General features: G+C 39.2%; 1 protein-coding gene across 1 annotated transcript; it reads right to left on the bottom strand.

Moving 5' to 3' along the window:
- Positions 1 to 2,322: 2,322 nt before the first annotated feature.
- Positions 2,323 to 19,593, bottom strand: LOC127568195 (cell cycle control protein 50A-like). Its single transcript, XM_052011667.1, has 7 exons — positions 19,295 to 19,593; positions 15,080 to 15,193; positions 12,931 to 13,038; positions 11,427 to 11,514; positions 8,547 to 8,687; positions 6,051 to 6,260; positions 2,323 to 3,762 (listed from the first exon to the last, which is right to left on the bottom strand). Exons 1-7 carry the CDS (start codon positions 19,505 to 19,507, stop codon positions 3,569 to 3,571), a joined length of 1,068 nt encoding a protein of 355 aa, XP_051867627.1. The 5' UTR covers positions 19,508 to 19,593; the 3' UTR covers positions 2,323 to 3,568.
- Positions 19,594 to 19,835: the final 242 nt, after the last annotated feature.

Raw genomic sequence — 19,835 nt, 5'->3', positions numbered from 1 at the left:
CATTGTACCTGTGCATGATGTACTTGTGCATATGGCAATAAACTCAACTTTGACTTTGTTTTAGACTCCCTGACTCTGGGAAAAAGGCCATCTACCCTGTCTATGCCCCTCAGTTTCATAAACCTCTAAAGTCTCTCCAAAAGCCTCCTTCGCTCCAGGGACAGTCCCAGCCTATCCAATATCTCTTTATATCTCAAGCCCTTCAGTCCGGGCATCATTCCTGTGAATCTTTTCTGCATCCTCTCTTGCTAAATCATATCCTTCTTACAGCATGGCAACTAGAACTGCATGCAATTTCAGGAGCATATTGGGGATGGAACTTGAACTGTGCAACACTGGAGCCCATAGTACTCAGGTTTTACTGCTGGTCTTGGAAGCTTTGAGCCAGCAAATGCCTAGATCAGGTAAGCTCAAGTGTGGGCTGACCAAGGGCTGTGACTGCAGAGGCAGTCATTCCTGCATTAATCCCTGTTAGAGTTTTAAGTTTCACTGAGCCTACCTCACATTCTTCTAAACTCTGGAGTATGCAAGGCCAGTCCATTTAATCTCTCCTCAAAGGAGAATCCTCCCATGCCAGCAATCAAAGTGGTGAACCTTTGTTGCACTCTATTGCAAGCATATCCTTCCTTTGGTAGGGAGACCAAACCTGTGCACAATATTCCAGGTACAGTTTCACCAGGGCCATAGATAATTGCAGTAAGATATCCAAACTCTTGTACTTGAATCCCCTTGCGACAAAAACTAACTGTTTACCCACCTAAATGCTGGTTGTTTTTGGATGTTAACCTTTAATGATGAGGTCACTCAAATACCAACACTTTCAATCTCTCACCACTTTAAACAAATATAGCTTTTCTATCAAATGGATGACTACACAATTCTCCACATTAAATTCCATTTGCCATGTGTTTGACAATTCACTCCTCACAACTCATAGTGCCATCCAGCTTTGTATCATCAGCAAATTGGGACATATTACACTTAGTCCCTTCATCCAATTCATTGGTATATATTGTCATTAGCTGGAGCCCCAGAGCTGATTCCTGTGACAATCCATAGAACACTACAGCACAGAAAGCAGGCCATTCGACCCTTCTAGTCTGTGCTGAAACTTTATTCTGCTAGTCCCATTGACCTGCACTCGGTCCATAACCCTCCAGACCTCTCCCGTCCGTATATCTATCCAATTCCCCTACCCTCTTTCTTAATGGACTTGCATTTTCTAATCTGTGTGGACAATTCTAGAACCTACAGAATTTTGCTACAGTCATTTATTGTTAAAATATTGGAATGGTGGGTCAGATGAACATTACATTGATTATGAAAGCAACTTTCAATCACACTCAACTGTACTTCTCCCTATATATTTGTACATGTACATATCTGAAGAGGGATACAGAAGCAACTGGATACGAAATATTGCTAAAACTTTCCTCTTCTCTAACCATAGCATGCTGAGACCAATTCAGAACATAGAACTTGCCCGGCTGAGATCAACAAATTCTTAAACTGGGGACTAAGTCTTGCACTGGTCTGTACAGCTCAGCTACATGGTAACTTAGTAAACAGAACCTTTAATAGGAGTAGAAAATCAGAAAAACTGCTTAAGAAAGAAATTTGAAATTAAACCAGAACATGCTAGAAACACTTAGCAATCAGACAGCATCTGTAGAAAGAGAATTAAAGTTAATGTCTCTAGTCTAAGAATCTTCGTCAGACCAGAATGAGAATTGTAGTTCAAACCACAGTACAGAATGTCCATTCACTAATATGACTGTACTGCTTTAAAAAAAAGCATTAAGTTCTTTCTTTGTAAGAATTATTGGGACATAGAGTAAATAACTGTGCCACAACCCTGTTGGCATGATAATTAAATACCATGACTGAGTAATGCCAGGCCAGCATAAAATGTGAACGTGAATTGCAATTGCACTTTATTTTAACAGAACAAACATATTGCCTACTCAAAATGAGTACAGCATTGCTCAAATAAGAGTTTCCAACCCCTGATCATGGGGGATCACGTGCACTCTATGGAGTAGACCAGGCTGATTAATTTCAAAAAGGAGTAGGTGGACAGTGAAAGCCAGTTTGGCCACACTTTTGTACTGAAGTATAGAATGGATTAAATGTCTTGAACACGTAAAGAACAGTAATTATTTTCCAACTTTCCCATAGAAACCAACAACATGGAATAAGAAAAAGGTTTTTAAAAAGAGGCATAACGGCCATGCCATAAAAATGAGTTTGACAAGGTCCTTAAACCAAAGGAGGCTCCTACATCACTATTATTTAAAAACAAAATGCAGTCCTGTTCAGAAGTGTGATAAATAATCTTTAATTACATTCATATTACACATGCATTTTTCCAACAGCAGATGGGGCTGTACTCTGAATCAAATTTGCTTGGCTGATTTATCCTGTGGTGTGTCATGTACATCCTTAAGTATCTCATATGTATTTCACCACCTGCACAAAAAGTTCCACATTTAATGTTGACCAATGAGAAACTGAGGAAGTGGAAAGCAGATTAACTTACTAAAAAGATACAAAATCTGCACAAAATAAATGTCCAGCACAAACAATGCAAGCACACCAGATTAATAATGTGATATACATTCAAAAACGACACATTACAACTGGTAAAACTTACAACTGGCTACCAAATTAGTTTATATTCACTCTCCAATGATATTCTCTAAAAGGAGACAAACTTATTCCCCAAAGTACTCTGTAATAGCGAAGTATAACAACAGACTGCAAGTTACAACTGTTAAGGAAGTACTTTGGTTCCTGAAACCCTTAGTTCTTCTTCAGCAGAAAGTTTTTCTCTATCCTGAAAATCAGAATAAATTGAATCTGCTTCCTACTGTACCAATCTCATTCTGTTACATTTTGCATTGGAAAATTAAATCCATTCCATATCAGACCTCAAACTTCAATGTTCAATTAGTGGCTTATTCTTAAATGTAATGCGAGTACACTGGGTAAGGACAGTAAGCAAAATGATTGCAGATTTTCACAAGGAGAAAAATTCTCTGCAGGAACTACCAAGACATTGACAATTATTTATGCATTTGAGCACTGATATGTAAGCTAAGTAAGCTAAGGATGAACATGAGTGGGCCACAGTTCATTAATGCTGGAGAGCAAGGAGGCAGCAAAGAGTAATCTTCAGATGCACAGAAAATAACCTGTCTATATCCTTGGCTTACCATCCACGTTTCATATTTCATTTTTACTTGGCAAATAAAATCAAGGATGCATTTAATTTTAACCAGTCTTCAAGAAACATTAAAAGTATTTTATAATTTCAAAAATATTAACATCCATATACACAGAATTTAAGTTATAGTTATTAGCTTAAATTGTAAGAAAAGTGATCAAGCGATTCTGTACTACAAGGTTTCACTTGCAAATGAAAAGATTCTGAGCACATTTGGGAAGAGATCAGATACTGACAATGCACTGAAGTCAAGAGTCAAATTGCCTGCTTAGTTTTCTAAGGCTTCATCACACCTTAGAAACTCGACTGCTGCACATGCAATTACTCTGTTGCGAAAAAATACTAATTAGTAATCTCAGTGCTGGTGTTGCGGTTTCCATATTTGTGGTGGATGATCAGTAGTACAACTCCCAGAAAGAAGCAGATGGAACCAACAGTGATGTAAGCAATCCCCAGGAATGGATTCTTTCCTCCCATCCAAGAAATGGTGCTCAAGATCATTCTTTTTCGGCCATGAAAGCTATCGACTGGATAATCTGAACATGGTATAGGAAGACTACATTGCATTTAACTTTACATTTTCATCTCTTTAACATTAAGTATTCACCTAATTTGAGGTATTCTTAAAGCTGCCAATGTCAAAAAATCTGTTCAGCTTATTGTTGCATACTGAAAATCCCCTAGACAAAAACAGAATTTTAAGAATTCCATGCTTTATACTATTCTGTGTCACAGACTTCTATGATGATCAAACACTGGCAACTGCTCAGCTTTCTATACTGTACACTCAGCTCTGTGCAGTATAGATGAAGTATGCCATTCTAGCTACTTGAATTTGGCATCAAATCAGAAGTTAATCCTACCTTCACTCAGTACCAACAAAACTGATAATTGATCAATACGGTGAAAGAGAAGCCTGGTCGAGATAAACTGCAACTCCTCAATAGGTCAGCCGTCACAGCACAGATGTGGAATCAAAGCAGTGACCACACAAGATGGCAGCACTTTGAATATCTATGCAGCCTGTCCCATTCCATGTTTTTTCTTAAATCAATTTCATTATTATGTTCTAATTCCATCTGATGATACAAGAATCACACCTTATCTGTCCTCTGAATAATTATGATAGTCTTTTGAAACAGTTGTACTTATTCTCTGGATATAGTTGCACTATTTAAGAATTATGATCAGGGTGTGTATAGTGATAACCTTTACAATTCTCTCATTGTAATCTAACACAGGCAGTGCACCTGACACTCTAACTACATTCACAAGCCAAAGTTCAGACTAGGAAAAGTGCATTCTACGCACAAGCTTACTTACAGGATTTCTTTTAGAGTCAGAGCGATACAGGCCTTTCAGCCCAATGAGTCCATGCCGACCATGGTGTCCACCCATCTAGTCCTAACTTACTGCATTCAGCCCATATCCCTCTTAAGCCCCACCCCTGCATGTACCTATCCAAGTGCTTCTTAAATGATATTATTGTACCTGCCTCAACCACTTCCTCTGGCATATTCACCATATTCATTCCATATATTCACCACCCTCTGCGAGAAAAAGTTGCCCCTCAGGTCCCTTTTAACTCTTTCCCCTCTCACCCAAAATCTATGCCCCCTAGTTCTGGACTTCCCTATCCTAGGGAAAGACTGCTACCATCCATCTTATCTATGCCCTTCATGAATTTATAAACCTCTATAAGGTGACCCCTCATTCTCCTACCCTCTAAGGAATAAAGACCCAGCCTGGCCAACCTCTCCCATCAACTCAGGTCCTCTAGTCCTGGCAACATCCTCGTAAATCTTTTCTGCACTCTTTCCAGTTTAATCGTCTTTCTTATAACAGGGTGACTAAAACTGTACACAGTACTCCAAATGTGGACTCACCAACAACTTATACAACTCCAATCTCATTGCTCTGACTGATGAAGGTCAGCAGGCTAAATGACTTTTTCACCACACTGTTTAACTGTGACACTTCTTTCAACAAACTATGCATTTGTACTCCTAGGTCCCTCTGTTCCATTACACTCCCTAGTGACCTACCTTTTGTAGCAAGTCAGCAAAGATGAGCAGAAAATCAAATGGAGATGCACCTCTCAAAAGGTTTCTCCATTCCCTGTCACAGACTCCAGAAAGATTTACTGAATTGAAGCTGTTCAATAAAGTGGGCTTACATTACATGCCAGTCAATACTTAATTATTTTCCAGATCAATCCGAACTTACAACAATAATCATCATTACAATGAAAAGTCTTAGATTACTTTGAGAATATCTTAAAAGATTCAAAGCCTTGGGAAAAGGAACAAAACCTTTTTCACCTTAATGTATTGTACTAACACTTTTGGAATAAATAGCACGTGACAATGTAGTTGATTTTAAATGTGTCATGCCTGGTATTAATGGGGTAGAATTGCCCTCAAAATGAGGTTAAGTCTTAATCACCATTAACCTCAATGGATGTGGCTATCGTAATTCAACATATGTTTGGTCAAAAAGCCAGACTGAATTGCCAAATTTGATCAGGAACTCACCCTAGCATCTTTTTGAGTTTCACTTTTCATTGTTGGAACTGTTAATTTGGCCAATAATTTTTGGTACAACTTTCCTATTCCCTTATTATCCCATTTATCAATTTGATGCAATAAAAAGTGAAATGAAAGACAGCAAAGACCACTATTTAATAACAAAAAGGCACCAGAAACAATTCTGTAAAAGTTCACAACGCAAAAGAATGTTACTTAATTCTAGTAAACCATGATGGACTAAAGGGAAAAATTGAACATTAAAGCTAAAAACATTGTTAATCCAGACTGAAGGATACTGTAGGTAACGTGCAGAGTATAATTTCCATGTTGTAGTGTAGGCGCAAATGAATCCTTTTTTTCAATAAGCCTGTACAGCTTGCGGAAAGTGGGCAAAGCTGCAGTGCGCATCCACACTATGAAATCTTCATTAATGAATCCATTGTTGTCCTTTTCCTCTGGATCCAGTTCATACACTGGTTTAGGCCAGTTCACAGGTTTTGTAGTACCTATAATTCCAGAATGTTATATTGTTTTATTTCAGCAGTTATACTATATTGAACTTGATCATTTCTACTCAAGGAATAGGAAACATTTTAAAGTTTCCTCAAGCAAATTTTGAATTAAAAAGCTTAAGACAGCTGTCAATGAAGAAATCCTTTTAACATAATCTAATTTATTACATTTCTGAAAATTTGTTTAGTTTTGTAAAAGATTTCAGGATTTCTGTATCTTTGAGTGGAAAGCTTGTTCCATATATTAATAACACAAAAAAAAATTTAATTTGTCTCAATATGGTTGCCCTCAAACATTAACTCTGTTTCTTCCTCCACAAATAATGCCTCACCTACACCTTTCTCATGTTTGGTTTTTAAATTTTAGAAATTTAGCATATTTATCTTCCAACTGTAAAAGAATGCGCTTGCCCACTGTACCACCCAATTACAGCTGCAATTTTTAAATTACAGGTGACCACCACATTACAGAGGGGTTGTGTTTTGTCTATAACACAAAACCCCTTTTCCCCATTGAATTTCATGTTATAAGTGGAAATGCATTCCTATGGGATGTTTTTCCTCACATTTAGCCATTTTGTCAGTGATGACAAAGCAATCTACTGCCATTATTTAACAGCTGAAGCCAATATTAGACTCGGGGGATAGACAAGGCTCGTGCAAAACAAGCAGCACACTTTGTCAATTCTTAATTTTAGTCACTCAGTACTGTGGGGCAATGAGATTTAGATATGATGTCACCGCATCAATTAGGTTGGCAGTCACAGCCAAGTCCCTCCATTGCCACTCCCTCTCCAATACAAGGACATGTGAACAAATGTCTCAGAGTGCAGTGCAGTTGTGCTCTTCATCTGTGGGGCATTTTCTCTGACACACAAGGCACATGGATTAGGAAAGGGTTTAGGAAGTGGGGATATCAGGGAAAGCGATGGGATTCGAGGATCAGGATTCATGGGACTAAAGTGATGTAAAAGGAGCCCATGGAGTAATGGGTTAAAGTATGATGAAATGTTGAATCCAATTGACTACTTCATCCTGAATGCAAAGCAACTTAACCTTCCAGACCAGCCTCCTATGCGGGATTTTGTCAGAGGCCTTGCTAAAGTCTATGTAGACAACGTACACTGTCTTTCCATCATCGACCTACTTGGTAACCTCCTTGAGGATAGATTGAGTGAGCTAGGACTTTTCTCTTTGGAGAGGAGGAGGATGAGAGGTGACTTGATAGAGGTGTACAAGATGATGAGAGGCACAGATCGAGTGGACAGTCAGAGACTTTTTCCCAGGGCGACAATGGCTAACATGAGGGGACATAATTTTAAGGTGATTGGAGGAAGGTAGAAGGGGGATGTCAGGGGTAAGTTTTTTTTTTACACAGAGAGTGGTGGGTGCGTGGAATGCACTGCCTGCAGAGGTTGTGGGGGCAGATACATTAGGGACATTTAAGAGACTCTTAGACAGACACATGAATGATAGAGAAATGGGGGCTATGTGGGAGGGAAGGGTTAGATAGATATTAGAGCAGGGTAAAATATTGGCACAACATTGTGGGCCAAGGGGCCTGTACTGTGCTGTAACGTTTTATGACTTAGTGGAAGTGGAGTAAAGGCCAAGAGATTACTTTAAGGACATGGCAACTGTAGCTCCCCACAATGCAGTACGTCAAAGAAAGTGGCCCACACATGAAGAGTGTGGCAGCGCTGCACTCTGAGATATCTGTCCACATGTCCTCGGACTGGAGAGGGGGTGGCAAAGGAGGGGCTCAGCTGTGACTGCCAACCCAGTCGATGTCATGGCATCATATCCAGATTTTATTGCCCCAATGTTTTGAGTGACTAAAAATAAAAATTTACAAAATGTGAAAGAAACAACAAAATTGTATTTATTTATTTTTACCCCCACATCAATTCTATAAGAGCAAATTTTATTGTTTCACAAATTTTTGGGTATTGATTTGTGAATTCCATAAGGGAGAATTTCTGTAATCTGAATGAACACAACGTGGGAATCACCTGTATGCACAAAATATATTCAAAGCAATTTTATAAACCAAGTTTTTATATTTTGCTGGAATGTTCTAAAGAACTTAAACTGAGCAGTAATATCAAATGTTCACTCATTTAAAAAAGCTTTACATTAAATCAAGAATGAATCTAATATTCATTCTGAACCGATCACATAATTGGATGACCCATCAGTAGCAGGTGGAATTAAAAATTAAATCATGTCTCAATAGTGATCTATGGGAACCAGATCATTAGATAATTGAAGTTAGATTACCTCTAAAGACGTAAGATAAATTGTAATCCCCAGTTGGGTTCCTGAATTTAACATTCTTGTCTGTCCACCATGCAATGCCTTTCTTGATCAAAGGTATCTCTGTTTCAGTGCCGTTGTCCACATAGTACAGCTTTAGAGTATCTAACAATGAAAAATCAAAGATCTGAGAATTATACTGCAAAAATTAACACTTTTAAGATTAACAATCCTGCTATTTTGCGTCAGAATAAAAGCATCAAAGAATTTTAGTAACATGTTAAATCATGCAATCTGCAGAGAGGACCAAGAGTAAATACTAGCTTGGGGCTTTATTTGATGAGAAATTTGGAAATTGTGAATGAAAACTGGATAAAATAACTTGCCACTCGATATATCATTTACCTTACGAGACAATACACCTTCTAAAGAGGATCATTGAGACCATGTTCAGACACTGACAACTGCTAGGAACATTATAATTTAACCCCAGACATTAAGAATAAATCAGCAAGGGGTTAGGAAAGTTACTCTTCCTGGAGGTTGGTCAGTTGGATTAACGTAAAGATTGGGCTTGATTTGATGTTGCTATTCAAACACTTCAGCAACATCCATTGACAACAACATCACTTCGTTGAGCACCTTCGCTCCGTCCGCCATAACAGCCAGGATGTCCCAGCAGCCAGCATTTTAATTCCACTTCCCATTCCCACACTGACATGCCTGTCCACTGCCGCCTCTACTGCCAAGTTGAGGCTACATGCAGATTAGAGGAACAACACCTCATATTCTGTCTTGGTAGTCTCCAACCTGACGGCCTCAACATCGATTTCTCTACCTTCCAGTAACCACTCCCCGTTCCCCCCTCCTCCTCTCGTTTTTGCTTATCCCTCTGGCCCCTTTACCCCTTCTTTCCCCTCCCCTGCCCTCACGACCCACCCATCACCCACACCCTCCTCCCTCTGGTTTCCCACCTCCTTCCCTTTATTCCATGGTCTACTGTCCTCTCCAGTCAGACTCCATCTTGTTCAGCCCTTTGCCTCTTCCACCCATCACCTCCCAGCTTCTTACATCATTCACACTTTACACCCATCCCCAACTACCTACCTTGCCCCCTCACCTGGATTCACCTATCATCTGCCAGCTTGTGCTCCTCCCCCTCCCTCCACCCTTTTATTCTGGCTTCTGCCCTCTTTCTTTTCAGTCCTGATGAAGGGTCCTGGCCCAAAACATCAATTGTTCATTTCCCTCCACAGATGCTGTCTGACCTGCTGAATTCCTCCAGCATTTTGTGTTGCAACAACATCCATTGTTTATTTTGTCTCATGAACCAATGAAAATCAACTCAACAACATACTAGGGAAAAAAGTCAACATGTTCAGTATAGCAGCAGAGAAATCAAATTAGATCAATATGTCTGAACATGTTTATTCTGGAAAATTGTAAAGCACTGTGATATGCAAATTAATCACATGTCAGTAATGGTCTATGCTTATCACATCACTAGTTAACTTTCTGACTGGGTAACTACCGTGGCAGCCACCTGTTATTCCTACGTTATACAGTTGTTCACTCAACCTGCCTGGATTCTCTCTCCCAAACCAATTTCAGGACTCCCAGTGTTACTGCTTCAACCTCCCAGGCTTGCTGTGTTCAAGTGCTCCAGTTTCAATTTAGCTTCCTTCACAAGATGCCTACTTTGCTACTTTCTCCACAATCTGTCCAAGGTCTCTATTCTCCCACCCAGGCTTGATATCCCAATGCAAAGTGCTTAATCCATTTCTATTACCAACCAGATCACACACTGGTCCACAGGGTGGTCCTTTGCATGTTGCAGCATCTCTCAAATGGCATCTCTCCACCTAACCCTAACTTCCTGTACACTCCAGTTCACCCTTCTGCCAGATACATCACCTCTTATTTCTTCTTCAATACCTATTGTTTCCAACAGATAATGGACATGAATATTCAGATAAATTGCACCATAAAACAAAGCAAGATTCAGATTCATTTTATCTACTTGTAGAAGAGAGTCAACTCCTAGAATAACAGTAAAGGTTGGTCAGAGTATATCCCATGTGTTCTTTCCAATTTTATCTTACAAAAACAAACTGCTGGGACACACTCACTTGACCAGTGTATTTTAATGAAAAAATTAAAACACACTAATCATGTGAGTAATATTTATTGACAGAGGCTGAAGACTGATCTAAAGCTAGACAAAGATTGAAAATAACATTCATAGATAGATAACACAATAAAATGGGTGAGAATAAGAGAAATAAATAACATAGAAGCAAGAGTTAGAAGATAGAGAACCTCTGTGAAACTTATTTTCCTGATAGCAAAGCCTCAGAGGTGGAATCATGAACCAAAACAGTTAAATCTTTGGAATGTCACTGTCCATTTCCTAAAGCAAACTACTACTTGTTGGAATATTGATTAGGATAGCTCAAATACAACTTCCTGGTGCAGCACAAACTATAATCAAGTGAAAAGTAGAATGGTTTCAGTACTTTTGAAACGAAAAGAATATTCTGTTGAACAAAATTGAGTTACTTCAGATATTTGCATACTCATCTTGGTCAGGTTTTTCAACACCATGGGTACTAGCTATTGCTTTACTGCTCTTTAACATGTAACAGGGAAGTGCAAGTGGAATGGATCCTGACTTACTTTTTGTTATTCCAGGAACTGGTTCATTTCCGTAGGCAAGCTAAATGAGCCTGAACCTTGCATGTTGTGCCAAAAGACCATTATACTTTATCATGCAAGCAGAAATAAAAGCCAAAATGAAATACATTTATAAGTTCCTTTAACACTAACCATATTAGATACAATCTACAGAACTTCCTTTTTCTATGATGTTACAGCAAAACTTTACTGTACTTTGCTTTTACCTACCATTAAAAAGGCTGTTTGCAATAGCTCCACAGGGGGCAATAGGTAACCTATCAGATGTGCGGTATGGTTCACATTCCTTACTGGGATCCTGTGGTGGGGGGAAAGTGCAATTTAAATTTGCAGGACTGTAGGTCACAGCATAAATTGAGCTATAAATTGATATCTCAGAGTTAATTCTCTTTTTCATCTTGTATCACATAGAGTAATTCTATTGCATTTAAAATTTACAAAAATCTCAACTGCTTCATATAAGAACTGGGGCCAGATGCTGAAACAAGGAGGAATTAGTAAGTATGGTGGATGGTTTGGTGCCAAGGGTTGTGATGAGGTGGGGGTGGGCGGGGGGGGGGGTGGTGGAAGAAATGAAGGTAGGTGGGGTCTACAAAACAATAATGAAGGACAAATAATTATAAACAAAACAGGAAAGAGGAGCACAAGACACCCTAAACTGAGGGAGGACATAAATGAGCAGGGATTAAATAATTATGGAACAGAAATGTAAAAGGTTGGGTAATAAACAAATGAAAATAACTGCTATTATAAACAAACTACATTGACAGTGTAAATAAAACAGGGAGATTAAAGCATCGTATGAATAAACAAGATATAAAGGGACAACAGAGAAAGCCAAAAAAATTGAGGAATGGGAAGTAAATCTGTCAGGGTATACCATTAAAAAAAAAATTGGCAAATGGGGTATCTGTAATAAATAGCAGTAGAGAGAAAAAGTTAAAAACATAGGTTATTGGAATACATGTAGATAATATCACCGAGATCACTAGATCTTTATGTGCAGCTTTAGGATCAGCAGGACAGCAGCATTTTTCCATTAACTGCAAAGTCATGGAAACGGACAATCTAGAAGCATAGGTATAGTCATGGGAGGGAATAAGTGGGCAAAGATCTGGCAAACAGACGATAATGTAGGAAAATATGATGTTAACAACTTTGAAAGGAAATATTTTTTAAAAATCATCTAAATAGAGAGACATACAACAGTCATTCCGAGAAAAACATTGAACCTCAAATGCATCTTAAATGTGTGACCCCTTATTTTTTTAAAAAAGAGAGTGACCCTAGGCATTAGGGTAAAATGATTAAGCAACAAACTATTATAGTGTATTATAGGACATCTCTTACCACTGACACCATCAATAAAAACCTACAAATTAAACTCCTAATATTTTCAATCGACTTCAAAAAATAATTGGTGAACTGTGAATGACAAGGTATAAATTTCAGTTTGGGGAAGTTAAGAGCTTTACCCATACATCAAAATGAATGAACTCTGTAATGTCACACAACAAATCGAATGGGTAAAATAATACACTGAGGAGGCAAAGGATAAAAAATAATCTTTAAATACAATGCAGCACCAATGTTTTCATTCCATTTCCTGCCTCTATGCTTACAGAATTACTTTAGCCTTTGGTAAATGCTTGTTAGAGAATGAACTATACACATTTGTAATAGTATTTTCTAAATCCAATTCCACTTAGCTTACAGTTAAGGAGGCCTTATCTCCATTAAGCTGACTGTCATCTCTTGATTTGACGTATCGCCTGTGGTTCTGGTAGAAATTTGATAATCCATAATACATGAAAACATTTCCCTGCAAAATATAATAAATGAAAGAATTTCTTCACTTAGATATTAAAAGGAAAACTATAAAAATATTTAACAAAGACTACATGGAAGCTTTCTAATGTAACTCACCATTAAGGGAAATTAATCCATTTTAATTGGGTAAATAGGTATATGTAAACACTTCTGCTCGTTCAGAGGAAGTGACTGATAAAATATGTTATATTGAGACGATTTATGGGCTTCAACTTGTATAGGTACAAAGCTAATCAAAAGACAAATGTGAAGCTCTGTCACAGTATATTAGTGAGCTTAAGCATATCACCCATTTGTGTTTCTTTCCAAATAAATAATAGCCTTTATCAAAGAAAACTCTTGGTCTCCTATACATACTTGCTTACTATTCTGAAAAATCTCAATAAAATGGACTCTTGATGACCTCTAATGCTGAGTTAACAGGTGCAGGGATATTTCTTAGAAATGTCAGTTTCTAGCTACCTAATAACCATCATCATGCTGGTGCTAACGTATTCCTTCATCAGATCTTGGATGTGCACTTCACATAAAATAATCGCCATCTCCAAAAGTTGCCATTCCCTTAAAAGTGAAGGAAGTAAATTCAAATACAACTGGGTACTCCCAATCTCAATATCAGGCCCTAGATGTCCCTGAACTATATCAAGTTTTACCATCTTATTCTCTGTGCCAAAATTAGTTCAAAACCAACCTGGAGGGCATGGATGCTCTGAACTTTTCCACTGAATGAGTAACCATAGTTTAGTCACCTTCCACAAACATACTTTCCTTCGTTCTACCATCCCATCCTCAGCAGGGGAATCAATCTGGTGCTTTTGAGTATTTCGTTTTATTTGAACTGCATTAAGTGTTAGCCGGTGACCTCTAATCTGTGCTTCACCTTTAACTTAAATATTCTGCTTACATTCTACGTCATTAATGGCTCCCAGTCTGTTTCAATTAATACAAAATCAACTTTGCCTGTCTCTCTTAGCTCTGTACTAGGTCCACCATCAATGCTGCCTTGAGGACCTGTTTGTCCAAACTTGCCTTTAATATATTTCAAATCTGGCTCCATTGGTATCACAAAGGCATAAGGAAAGATATACTTAATTTACTGCCAAAATGACACTGATAACTTAACATCTCTTCTCCAGCCCAGAAGCCATCAATTCTTTAGGTGTACAGTTCGATGGGGTTGGAGGCTTGAACTTCTGTGGATATCCCACTTAAAAACTGATTCTTTACATATAAACCAGCTACAAAAGTAGTTGGCAGGCTCTTAGAACGGCTGCATGGTGGCACAGCAGTTAGCACTACTGCCTCACAGCAGGGACCCAGCTTTGATCCTGACCTTAGGTGCTGTCTGTATGGAATTTGCATGTTCTCCCTGCGACTGTGAAAGTTTCCCCTGGGTCCTCTGGTTTCCTCCCCATATCCTGAAGACATTCTGGCAGGTTAATTATCTACTTACAATACTCCTAATGTAATCATATGATAAACAAAAATTGGATTTGATGAACATACAAGAGAAGGTAGGTTGTAGGGCTACATAGAAATAAGAGGGGAATGGGGCCACGCTGCAGAGAGCCAACATAGGCTCTGGTGTTGTAATAAATAAATAAGAAAGGACAAGGCATTCACTGCAATGCTCAATCTGCAGCTGATCTGGCATCCAATTATGCAAAATAAATCAAGGAGGAGAAGCTAGTCTGAAAGCTACTGAAAAAACTATATGCCCAAAATAAAGTTTAAGCACTCTTCTCTCACCACAGGCCTGCTGCTGTCTTCATGGCAACAGTTACTGGCACGTAGAAATTGAAGCTCTCATGTGGAATAGTAGGTGCCAGGGTACTTCAAACAGCATAACAACACAAGTGACATAGAACAAAGGTGGCATTATAACTTTTATGCAGACACAACACACATCATGGAGCAGCTGTGTGGAGCAGCAGCTGCCTGTCTCCCTGCAACATCATAGCGGATAGTGAACTCTGGCTACGCAAGCCATATCCTCAAAAGCGAGCATTTATGTGTAAGTAATAAATTCACACCTCGTATGGTTGCTCCAGCTGGAAGGGGACAACACATTCACATGTAGTGTTCCATGTGCCATTCACAGCACATTTATGACAAGGAGAGTCTGGCTCGGTGCCTGTGTAGTCAATCTGGTGAAATTTAAAGAAAGTTTGTTAGTGTAAAGAATGGCCAAGCACAATGTCTGAAACACCACTTACAGACTGGGGGCAGTTCCAAAGTCTGAAAAGTGCTTTCAGAACCAAGACTTCAAAACTGCCTCAGAAAGCAAATGATTTGTTACACAAAGGCATTTGAGGCTTGATGTTTATTGCAATGGTGAACATCCATCACAGATGTTTTGTACAGCACATTTCTGTGGGGCAAAATACCAAACAATGGCATAATAGCATTTACATTTTAATATCATGAGAAGCTTACACACATTACCAGGCCTTTAATTACAACATACAGCAAAAGAATTAGTATTGATAGAGTGTAGCCTTTGATAACATAGATGATGATAACATAGAAGATGAAATAGTGTTATGAAAATCAAAACAAAAATGCAGGTGCTGGAAACCTGAAATAAAACAGAAAAAGCTGTAAATACTCAGCAGGTCTGGCACATCTGTGGATAGAGAAACAGAGTTAACGTTTCAGGTCGAAAACTCTCTGACAAATAGCCTTTGACCAGAAATGTCAAATTGGTTTCTCTTTCTACAGAAGCTGCCTGCCCTGCTGTAGGTTTTTACTTCATGACATAGTATATTGGTTTCATTCCATTAGGAAGCTTTAGCCTAGTATTCAAAATGTTATTCTCTGAAATATAACAGCTTAAGAGATAGGCACGATTTCTCAGCAGAATGAGCTTCTATTTACTTACTAGATTTCTCATGGAAACAAAATATTTGAGAATAGTAATAATGTTTGTACCTACATCAACAAGGTCCCTGTCCTTAGCAAATTTATTTTCTCATTTGTGTTGCACTGGCAGCAATTAACTAGTCTCAGCAGACCAGTTAATCCATCTGCTTTTCTGGTATTAACACAATAATTCTGCTCCATCATCCAAATGCACCCACCATGTTTCCAAAATGTGTGCCAAGTCAATTGTTGTCTTCCATAAAAGCCCAGCTACTGAATGAAATTTATAGGCTACAGAAAGCTGGGGAACTTGATATGATTCCTTTCTCATTTACCATATCAACAGTTCTTAAACTTCAAAAAGAAAATGGGACTGTTTTTGATAATTCCTCTTTCATGGCAGAATCATTTAAGGTGGCCTATGTGCAAACTTTGGATCTTCCCTAAATTCTTTCAGCAACTTCAACTAAAAAATGTCACAAAACTCCACCAAATCCAGCCAAATGGCTAGTAACCTATTAGTCAGAAAATGCAGATAATGCATTACTCTTCTAGAAATTTTATACATATGACATGATTGTACAAGTTAAACAGGAAGGGTACCCTGAGCATGATACTGAATGAGCAGTGTCAAGCATGGATCCAAAAGCAAGTATACGGAATAAGTACAGACCAAACTTTAATTGCGTGGAAAGAAAAGGTTGATAAAATTATTAGCGTTAATGGACTGTAACGTACTGAGTTATTTGACAAAAGTGAGCCATCTTCTAACATTAGTGTAATACAGTGAAAATACAATTCTAAAATTGCATTTTTCTTCAATACTGTATTTATTAGCACTTCTGAAGAACATGCCCTTGAATAACCAAGGTGCCCTCAACTAACTCGCATGATAAAATTTTAACTTTTCAATTCCTTTGAAACTTTGCAGCAAACCTTTCTAAAATTATTTTCAAATTCAATTTAACTGTAATTCAACATTTAACATAAATCTTTGATGGGGGGGTGTTTATCTTAAGAATTTGTTAGCACAGCTAACTAAATCAACATCCTTATAAATGAATCAAAAGGTAAATTTCAGATGCACAACTGGACTTGGACACTGAAAATAAACAAGCCATTCCATTTTTTTTAAACTAGTATTTGAATTCAGTCATGAAAGTATTCCAAGCTTTTCTGCACACCCTGGTAATTAAAATAGTGTTTTAACTGTCAATATAACATTTATTGTAAAGGCAACCAGTTATAAAGGACACTGATTTTGTGCTTTAAAAATCACCTAAACCCTTTGTTTTTTTTTAAATCCCCATCAATCCTAGCTCTTACAAACAGTATCCAGAGTCCATATTTTTAATAGCAAGTTCAGATGGTTAATGTAGTATCCGCCATGCAGAGTATTAGTAGTTTTAGGGCTGTGTCACAATGTCTGTTTTTAAAGTGGTTGTTACATCAAATTATAACTTAAATTTGGGCATTGGTGGTTTTGTGCTCTTTTTTTAAGCAAATCTTTATGAAAATAATCATTCTCAGAATTTCTATCAGTCATAGTTCTATATTAGTCATAGTATGTGGAGAAATTTATCAATCTGGGGAAAAGATTTCTTCTGCTGCCTACCAATATTTATTTTGTCTGACCATCAGTAAACTTCTCCTGTTATACAAAAATAAATAGACTGTTGCATTGAGTTTGAGATTTTTTGCCTTTTGTTTGGTACAAAGTCCCAAAATTCAAATTTTTCCATCTGCATTTTTGAATTATTCCAAGCCTGAGCCATACAATGTAATTTTTAAGAAAAACAAAACAGCATGGGAAACTTGAGAAAGACACACCATCATACATTTGAAAATTAAAGAACACTGGAAAATCTAAACAGTAATAAGATGAGTGCATAAGTAGTAAAAGATTGAATAAAACAATTTTGGCATTTTACACAATTACTTCAAAGCTGCTCTTCCAATCAAGATATGCAACCAAAGTGTTTCAGAGTTTGAATGTATAATTTCAAAACAGATAAGAGAACAAAAGGAGGGTTAAAAAAAAGAGAAAAGATTTTTTTTCTCTGATTTAATAATGAAGAATTCAAATTTAATAATTCAAGAGTTCTGAGCCGGTAAGATGAGCAATCTTGTGCCTTATGAATCAAAAGACTTGAGTCTTTCAAGGTATACATTTTGATGGAATTATTTCCAAATTACCTTACATGACAGTGAAGCCCTCTGAAGTAGCTGCATCTGAATTGAACCATTTTTGTGTTACAGGAGACTATTTTTCCTCTTCCTTTAACTTGCACCATATAGCACTCAGGTCAGAAAATTCCAGGGCAAATAGGCTATTAGCATCGTTTTTGCCTAATTATGACACTAAAACTGTACCTTTTTCCTATAAAGGGCTAATAGTTACTGATACCTCCACCTTAATATTTTACGTTAGAGACAGCAGGATTCTTATACTTATCGCAATCTTCCATTTGAATCATATCCAAACACTGGGTAAGTAGCACTGCCGATCAGACAGAGCGAGTGAGCCTTCTGATGCCGATTGTTGTTATTTAATGGCAAGTCAATAAATCCGCGAAAAAGGAAACATCTTCCCAAATGATATATAAAATTATATTGAAAAAAGAGATAAATCATAGCTTTCCTAATGCAGGCTCTAAATGTTTACAATCAATCCTTCAATATGTAGTGTACTGACATTAATCTCTACATAAATAAAACCCAATCCGGGATAGGTTAAAATTACTCATCAAAAGCTGGGATCAAATTATACATTTCAATGAGCATCTGGTCTGTTAGATTATCAGACAAAAGGACGTCCTCAAACTCTAACATGACAGCTCCGCCTTTCAAATGAAGGCATCTCAAGGCTGTCAGAACAGTGCCGCCATCTCGCCCTGGGCCGCTTGCACGGCCTGAGAGGGAGGGCGGGTGGCCGAGCCTCCCCGCTCCGCAAGATGCAACATCGGACTTCACGGCGAATTGACCGCGGGCACCTCCATGAATACATTAAAACTTGACTTCCAGGAAAACACCCTAAACATCCGCCGGCGTCTTCACTCGGCCTGACCAATAACCCCAGGGAAAGTGAAATCCTTCCTTGCCCGCCCCAGGCTCCGCTCCGCTCGCCGGTTGCGGCCCCAAACCTCAGGTTTGGCTCGCCGCTCTAGGGTTTCGGCGGGCTCCGGTCCCGGGTCCCGGGTCCCGATCCCAGGCCCCGGGATCCGGTCCCGGGTCCCGCTCTTAGGCCTCGGGCTCCGGTCCCGGGTCGCGATCCTAGGCCTCGGGCTCCGGTCCCGGGTCGCGATCCTAGGCCTCGGGCTCCGGTCCCGGGTGGCTGCCCCCCCGTTCCCGGCCCAGGCCCAGTCGAAACGCCGCCGCAGCCGCACCTCCAGCTCCTTGATGTTATTGGAGGTGACGAAGAGGCCGATGCCAATGGGGATGAAGACCAGGCCGATGATGAAGAAGGCGGGCAGCACGGTGCCGGCCGTCAGGATGGGCTGCCAGGCGGGCAGGCGCTGTTGCTTGAACGCCGTGTTGTCAGGTTTCCGGCTCTTGTGCTGGTGCACGTCGTCATCTTTGGGCGAGTAACTGGTCGCCATGTCGGCCTCGGCTCCCCGCCGCCTCCCGGGCTGGAAACAGCGGCCCAGAGCTCCGACAACGCACAGCGACGTGCTAGCGTCACTTGCTGACGTCACGGCGCCACATCGTCCCTCCCGGCGGCAGGGGAAGCGCCCTCCTGTTGCCATGACGACGGTAGTGGTCCCGGGACGAGAGGAGGCCTCGGTGTGGGGAGAGTCGTTTGGCTGCACAAGGTTGGAGTTGCACCATCCTGGCAGATAAATGCCGGGATGTACTACTGAAAGTGCAAACAGAGCAGAAACATACATTTTTATGGGACGGGACAGGGTGGGTGTAGGGAGATATCGG

The sequence above is a fragment of the Pristis pectinata genome, chromosome 3 (assembly GCF_009764475.1).
Source record: "Pristis pectinata isolate sPriPec2 chromosome 3, sPriPec2.1.pri, whole genome shotgun sequence".
NCBI lineage: Eukaryota > Metazoa > Chordata > Chondrichthyes > Rhinopristiformes > Pristidae > Pristis > Pristis pectinata.
Note: the sequence above shows the minus strand (reverse complement) of the source record. Positions and strands in the feature narration are given on the sequence as shown.